We start from the raw sequence: 8317 nt of genomic DNA on the forward strand, positions 1-8317 counted from the left end.
TGATCCTTGGATTCTTTTTCACCTCTCTAACTATCCTCCTGGCCAGCACAGGTGTCACTTATGGCTTCCGACCACGTCCTGAGATTTTCCACAGTGCGGAACATCTTGTATTTTTTGCTCAAATGCAAATAAACCTGAGAAATGTTTTGTTTTTTCCCACAATAATGCCTCTTGTACATCGTCTTATTATCTTTTGGGAGACACCTATGTCATTTCCCGTCAAAAAAGTACTTGCTGATTGAATAAAAGTAACTTTAAGTCAAAATTTGCCAGGGGTATGAATAATTATGGGCAGCACTGTATATAGCAGTAATAGTATGGTAGTTTTATTCTTGTACATAGGGGCAGTATTATAGTAGTTATATCTATTATAGTAGTTATATCTTATTACGTAGAGGACTGTATTATAGCAGTTATATTCTTGTATATAGATAGCAATATTATAGTGTATTCTTTTACATAGGAAGCGGTATTATAGTAGTTATATTCTATTATATAAGGAACAGTATTATTGTAGTTAAATTCTTATTCTGATGGGCAGTATTATAGTAGCCAGTTTATATATTTAAAGGGAACCTGTCACATTGAGCATGGTGTGAGATGCAGGCAACATGTTATAGATCAGCATGAACTGAGAAGATTGATGTATAGCTTTGTGGGGGAAATAATCTGTATAACTTGTATTTCATTCATTTAAATTCCTGCACATTCATGACTTTGAAGTCAAGGAGTCGGTCCTATCAGTAATTGACAGCCTCCCCTCTATGACTCTGTATACAGAGCTAGCTGTCAATCACTGATAGGACCGCCTTCTTGACTTCAAAGCCCAGAATGAGCAGGAATTTGAAATAATAATGTTTTAATGAATCTTTTCCTATGCAACTATTTATCAATCTGCTCAGCTCCTTTTGCTCTATAATATGGTGCCTGTACTTTAGCTTACATAGCATTTTCATGGTGACAGGTTTCCTTTAAATATAAAGTTATTTTCTTATAAATAGGGAATAGTAATACAGTAGTTATATTCTTATACATAGGCGGCTTTATTACATTAGTTATATTTTTGTAGATAGTGTGGCACTATTAGAGTAGCTATATTCTTCTACACAGAGATACTATTATAGTAGTTATATTCTTTTATATCTTTTATATACATAGGGAATTGAAATGTAGCAGTTATATTCTTGTCCATATGGGGTGGTATTATAATGGTTGGGGCTAGAACAGTACAGATATTCAGCTTAGTTTTCCATACTAAATGTTGATTGATGGGCTTGAAAAGTTACAATCTAAATTTGCTCATTTGTTGCCCATAATCTTACCGCCAGTTTTCAGTTTGTGTTACACGCTTTAGCTAGATTTTGTCTATGAAGTAATATCACCTGCATAGCTATGTCACCACATATACTGATACTGTGCATCTTGTCACCACTTCCTGAAGACCTCCCGAGTGGCTTCAAAAGAGGAAGTGTAACTATAAGACTAACGTACACCAAGATGGAGATACTAGGTCAGGTGGAACATTCAAAAGTCATATGAAATCCCCAAAGAGCTGGGCAATATTTGATTCATCAGATGCTATCATTCAAAGTGCCACTCTGGCCCATAAGATGTTTGTGGTTTAGCAGCTCAGTACACACATTATACTGTTTATACTGTTGTGGCTTATGCAAATCAATCTTAAAGGGGTTGTCCGCTTTTTACTATTGATGACCTATCCTGAGGACTGACTTCCGGCACCCCTACCGATCAGCTGTATGAAGAGAAGACAGCACTCGTACAAGTGCTGCCTTATCTGCTGTGTTTACCTGTTCGTTAAAGCAATAGGATAGGTCATGAATAGTAAAAAGTGGACAACCCCTTTAAAAGGAGTCTATCAGAAGTTTTGACCATGCTGAACCGTTCACAGCAGTAGGTAGAGGCAGGGGAGAGCAGGAGAAACATGCCTTTTGTGGAGCTTTTCTCATCAGCAATAGTGTGAATATGAAGTTTTATTCTGCTCTTCACTGTAAAGTGCATAGAGCTGCATCACAGCTCCTTCCCTGTGTTCTCAGTGACAGTACAGCAATCACTCAAAGCAAAGGAGAATGGCTGCGAAATAGCTCAATGCAAAGAGCAATGATGGGCAGTTTGCAGTGTTTGCCAGCGAAGACATGAGAGCTGCCATCTTTAGTAAGGTAAACTCACCCGTCCGGCAATGCACAGGTAAGCCCTTACATTCTGAAATCAAATGCAGTCACCGGGAGCAGGCAGTTCCGAGAACAGCCGCCGGGGGCCTTCATCGAGCTGTTCTCGGAACTGCCTGCTCCCGGTGATTGCATTTGATTTCAGACCGGCTCCCGGCACAGGCACAGGTTAGGGCTTACCTGTGCATCGCCGGACGGGTGAGTCTACCTTACTAAAGATGGCAGCCCGCATGTGTTCGCTGGTAAACACCGTGAACGGACCATCACTGGCAAAGAGCAATGAGTACTTCTTAGTGAAGCCCCACCTCCTGGGCACTTGAGGAGCAATAAAAGTTCATATTACGCTACTCCTGATGACAAAAGCTCCACAAAAGGTATGTCTGTATTGCTCCTCTCAGGCCTTACCTAGTGCTGTCACTTTGTATTGTCAAAACTGCTGACAGATTCTCATTAAGCACTGTATAATGAATAGCACTGTAGCTTTCTAATGTACGCTGAATGGCCACTTCATTAGAGATATCTACCCTTTCACAATTGGAGCTCCTTCTATGAAATTTAGACATGTGACCACAAAATGCATCCGTGGAGCAGTGTGAATCCACATTAGAACGGGAAAATCGAGCAATCTGAGCAACAGTGAACAAGGCATGGTCATGGGTGTTAGACTAGCCGGGGACAGTATTTCCAAAACTTCCAACCATGTGAAGATTCTCCGTGCAATGGTGGTCATGAGTAAGGGCTAGGATTTTATTGTGCCTGAAACATGTAGACCTGCATTCCTGTACCTGGATTTTACTGAATATTGAATAAAGCTTTGGATTACCACGAATACAAGCTGGACCAACCAATCCTTTTTTTCTTCATATCTATATTTCTCCTACTTCGGGTGAAGGAGCCGGTCCGCGCTATACTAGTGGAATCCTTGGCAGGTGAGAGCTGCTCAAACCCCTGATTTTCACATACTGAGAATGGTGTGATGGCGGAAAACATTCAATGAAAGTGTAAATAAGTCGCCTATAAAAGCAATCAGAGGAGGATGTCAATAATCATTCTGACAGACAGTGAACCAATCTGCAGCCAAATACAAAGCTGGTGCCCCATCTAACATGTACAACTCGTCGTTCCTCAGCACAGATGACCTATAATGGCAGACAACCAGTTCCAGTGCTATTGGTGTCTACAAGAAACAATATGGCAGGACTCCAGTGTGCAAAAGGGCACAAAAATTGAATAACCAAGCAGCGGACAAGCATTGCATGGTCAGAACAATCCAAATTTCTGTTGTACTATGCTGATTGGAGGGTAAGAATTTGGGCCAAACAGCAGGAATCGATGAACCCTTGCTATCAGATGTCAACAGTTCTGGCAGGTGAATGTGAAGTCATGGTGTGGGCAATGTTTTCTTGCCTCACCCTAGTTTTTGGATAGCTGTGGATTGATGCTTGGACAGAAGTACTTACCTAAGCTTTGTGGCCAACCAAGTTTAACCATCCATGGCCTATGGCAGGAGGACACTTTCAGAAGGACAAAACATTGCCACAAGGGTCATATAGTCTTGGACTGACTCCATGAAGATGACAGAAAGTTTCCCTTGCTTCCCTGCTCTTTACTGTCACCAGACCAAAATCCTATAGATAATCGTTGGGACCTGGTAGAATAGGCTATTCAGAGCGTGTCTGTAATTCCATCTAATTAGTGGCAACTGCGAGAAGCTGTTGTGTCCCCATGGGCCAATATTCCTGTAGAACAACTAGTGGGATCTATGCCACTGTTCTGAAGGCCAAAGGAGGTCCAATGCGCTACTAGATGGATGTCTCTAATAAAGTGGCTATTTCGTGCCATCTTCATAATCTCTACTTCATGTCCATGAATGAGTGTTCAACAACCTATTCACATCCAGAAGCTGAATACAGCACAGACCCAGTACTGAATACAGCACAGACCCTGCTAAGGCCTCATTCACATCTGTGCTGGAGGCTCCAAAAGGGGCCTACTTCTCAAATTCTGTAAGCATCACAGCATGCTGCACCATTTTGTCCATTAAAATGACATGATGGAAACCCAAAAGACTCCATTATAGTCAATGGGATCCATCAAGTCCTGTTGGTGTTCATCATGCAACATCCGTCTTTGTCTTACATTCATTTCTTTAACCCTATGACAGAACATCAGGAATACCCAATGCAGATGTGAAAAATGATATGTTGTTAGACTCCAGACTGTTCCATTTTACCTGCTCTGACACATTGTAGCAAACTAACAGGACCCTCTTGCTACACTGTGTATAGAGTAAGAGAGCTGCCAGTCATCTGGGAGAGGACGGGGAGCGCCTGGAGCTCATGGATATAAGGGTTCCTGATACTGTGCAGTGTATTGTACTGGAGTGGTTCAGTACAGATATTAATACAAATAAATGACCCAGTGTCAGGGCCTATGTCATCAATTGATGCTGCCCTCAGATAGGACAGATTAAACCTGGTGAAAGACTCCCTTTAAAGGGGTTATCCCATGATTAATGTAAAAAACATGAAACTCAGACATCATATAGTACATGACAATACCTTTCTAGCAAAGCTAGGACCAGCCCTGTACCTCAGATGGATCCAGAGATCTCCAATTGTTCTACTAGATTACCTTCAGTCTGGCAGCTCAGGGGAAGGGGGTGTCCTTTCTGCTGCCATTCTCTCCCTGTAACTGCCACAGCTTCTAACAGAACATATGGCTGGTATCAGATGAAGATTTAGGGACCATTCACACGTCCGCAATTCTGTTCCGTATTTCTATGGGGCCACACTATGTGCTGTCCGGATCCGCATTTCCGTATCCCCACTTCTGGGTCCGCAATTCTGTTCCCGAAAAAAATGGAACATGTCCTAATCTTGTCTGCAATTGCGGACAAGATTAGGCATTTTCTATTATAGTGCCGGCGATGTGCGGTCCGTAAAATGCGGAACGCACATTGCCGGTGTCCGTGTTTTGCAGATCTGCGGCTCCGTGGATCCGCAAAACACATACGGATGTTTGAATGGACCCTTAAACTGAGCAAATCTGACCAACTCAGCAAAAATTAAGCAGGTAGTGCCATACAGATACATTTATTGAATAGAGTGATACCTTTTCATCTTCTTGTACTGGTATATCACCTTAATGATAGGGTTGTTTAATGTCTTATACTCAGGGGTGCACCTAGCCTTTCTGCTGCCTGAGGTAAAAACTGAAACGATGACCCCCCCTCCAAATGGCAATTTCTTAACCTAACCTCTTTGCCACAATCAGAGGGGTCATTGCCCAAGGCCCTACCGCTGCGCCCCTCTTGCCTCTACCTGGTGCTGCCATCACCTCACCTGGCCTCATTGGTGGTGCACCCCTGCTCACAGGCTAAACTAATTTTTTTATTACATGTCATTACAAAAGTATCCAGGCACTGGTTTGAAAAATGTAGAATATGTTAAGTGACACAACCCTTTTAAGTTCATTATAGAAACAGAATTTAGTAGGCTCCTAAGCGCCCCCTAGTGGTGGCAGTGTTTTAGAATTTTATAACGTGCAAAGTACTGTATTTGAAGTTGTATAATGCAAAGACCAAAGCTCCGACCACTAGGAAGACATGTTAAGAAATGACTCTGACACTGCTTTCAGTTGTTCTCCATATAACACTTTGGGAAGCTCTCATAGCACCTACAACAATACAGGCACTTCCATCACGGCTATAAACCATGTGGTGCAGTCTCAGCTTTTCTTGTCAAGTACGCGCTGTTATGTAGAGATGCTGAGGTTAGCCATTTAACACAAGACCTGGTATCTGGTTATCCTGCAACAGATTCACATGAACCTATTAACCTTTGATTTCCACATTCCCAAGCAGAAAATACAAAACTTATCCTTGTCACACTGACATTCTCATCTCCCTCAGACCTATACCAACCACAACAAAGCGTAAAGGAACACTCTGGGTAAACCTGAGATATTGCTGCGGGGGAGGAGCATGACATGAGGTTTAATGAATACCAAAGAAAGAGTCCTTTCAGGGGCAATTTTCTCAGAAAACAAGGATACATACTCTCCTCCACAGTTGCTGTATATTGGTTCTCTAAGGACGTCCAGATGTCTCACTGTTGACATCTCAGTACATAGGTGACATGTTTACTTCTGCTCCATCTACATAGACAGAGCCACACCAAGGTCTGTTGTGTGAGTGAGGGCATACAGTGCCCATGAAAGGGCCTGGTTGAAGAGATTGGAAGGAGTCTATTAGGAAGAGAGGTCTTTATTCCTTGGTGTCCAGTGAGATGAATTATTATAAATTTACGAATGATATTGCTTTTTGCTGCCTGAGGTGAAAGTTAATAACTACCTTTCCAAATTGGAGTTGGGTAAAGTGCCCAAACGTACTCTATCTGCCAAAAAGGTATTGTCTGGGGTACATTGTCCAGTTTTGACGCGGTGGATAAATTTTTTGTGACGTCCGACTAAGCTCTCTATAAATTTATGGAGGACTATTGGAAAGTTTTAGAGATGTTAAGGAAACCAAGATGCCACAGTTCTACCAGGGCTATATCCTTATACAATGGTTATTGAATCCATGACATGTACCAGCCATGGTTTTTATGCCAACTCTGAAATTATGAGGTAATAAAAGTCTGCATTGGTCCAGGTTTTTCCTGTATGTTTCACCTTTAAGACACATTTTATCACGTCACCTCTGTTACACATAAAGCAAAGGCATAGCTAGAAGCCTCCTTACTAATAGAGGATTGCATTATTATCATACGTTGGTATCATGAGGGTGCAGATAGCTTCTCAGCAGGTTCCACAGGGTTGCTTACTTGTATATGTTGGCACTTGGGTGGCAGTGTCTCAGTGGATCATCTGACTATGCCAACCTGAGCTTGAAATGTGAGGAGCATGTTTTGATCTCTGGGCATCTGCTCTTTGGGGAATTTCCCTGTAGGGTCTATGGCCAGTCCGCCCATGACCTGAGGGACCATCTATCAGCTTCTAATTTTCGAATAAAAGTGAATGCCTGAAGCAGATATGTAGCATACGGGGGTCTGCAACAGCTAATTGTAGCTAGGATTGCCTCCACCTCAGGAAGCCTCAGTTTGCTGTCCTGTGTCTAAACATCCTGGCCAAGGAAGAGGGGCTTGTTGGCTACCCACCTTTGGCATGTACCCAGGGGTGCACCACCAATGAGGCGAGGTGAGGCGATTGCCTCAGGCAGCACCAAGTAGGGGCAAGAGGGGGGCAGCGGAAGGTGGAATTATCTGTTTCTGCAGTATAGTATTGGGAAGCACAATGGGCACAGTATGTGGCGCTGCATTACCCTATATGTTTTATAGCTCTGGATGTAATGTTTTCCAAGTATGTCTTTAACAGTAGGGCTGGAGGGAAGGGGTTAGGTTAAGAAATTGGCATTGGGGGGTTGGGGCGCCATTTCAGTTTTTGCCTCAGGCAGCAGAAAGGCTAGGTGAACCCCTACATTTACCCTCCATCACCACTCCCATCTACACCCATGGATGTACCCCTACTTTAAGGCGCACCAGTAAATATAAATCCTGGCATTGACTTCTGTTCTAAGGAAAGCTGGGTGACAACTAATATCGCCACACTGATGGCTCCCCCAGAGCTTGTCACCCGGCTTCACTCCAAGTTACGCAAAGATTGTTGCAGAGGACGTTGTATGGTTTAGTAGATTTGCCATTCAGGAGTCTGGGAAAGCATAGTGAAAAGCTGTGATTTTGTTTTTTTATAGCTTTATTGCCTTGTAGCATTAAGCATAACCTCATTTCCATGCTGATTGTGGGATCATTGCTTGCTGCTGTCCCAGTGCAGCCCCTATGCCTTGCCTGCGTCGTGCTGGTCCTGTAATATCACAGAATGGGAGGAGATGAGCAAGTGACTGGGGTGGAGGGCGGGGAGGAACTCACAGCAAGCAAGGATGGCAGCAAAGCAAAAAGGGATCAAGCCTTAGACAGCTCCACACCAGGGCCAGGGATTGTCCTGTCTGGAGGGGCTGACACGTGGGGCTGTATGTCATTTTCACCCCCCTCCCCAGCCTCCCTGTACCCCCCCAAACCTCTCTACCATTGCCTCTGTCTGACAGATCTCCTGCATCTAAACTGGGTTCCTCT

General features: G+C 43.3%; 1 protein-coding gene across 4 annotated transcripts in view; it reads left to right on the forward strand.

Annotated features, from left to right (window-relative positions):
* The first annotated feature begins 8087 nt into the window (after positions 1–8087).
* Positions 8088–8317, forward strand: part of LOC122928341 (proline-rich protein 5-like) — a 291839-nt gene continuing 291609 nt past the window's right edge. For 3 of the 4 annotated variants that reach the window (XM_044281095.1, XM_044281094.1, XM_044281089.1), the window contains exon 1: positions 8089–8317. This exon is cut by the window's right edge and continues 33 nt beyond it. Coding sequence is in view for 2 of the 4 variants with exons in the window: in XM_044281089.1 (XP_044137024.1) it covers positions 8217–8317 (101 nt within the window). In the remaining 2 variants the exon portion in view is untranslated. The other variant, XM_044281090.1, reaches the window with a different exon arrangement.

Source organism: Bufo gargarizans, chromosome 2, assembly GCF_014858855.1.
Source record: "Bufo gargarizans isolate SCDJY-AF-19 chromosome 2, ASM1485885v1, whole genome shotgun sequence".
Lineage (NCBI taxonomy): Eukaryota > Metazoa > Chordata > Amphibia > Anura > Bufonidae > Bufo > Bufo gargarizans.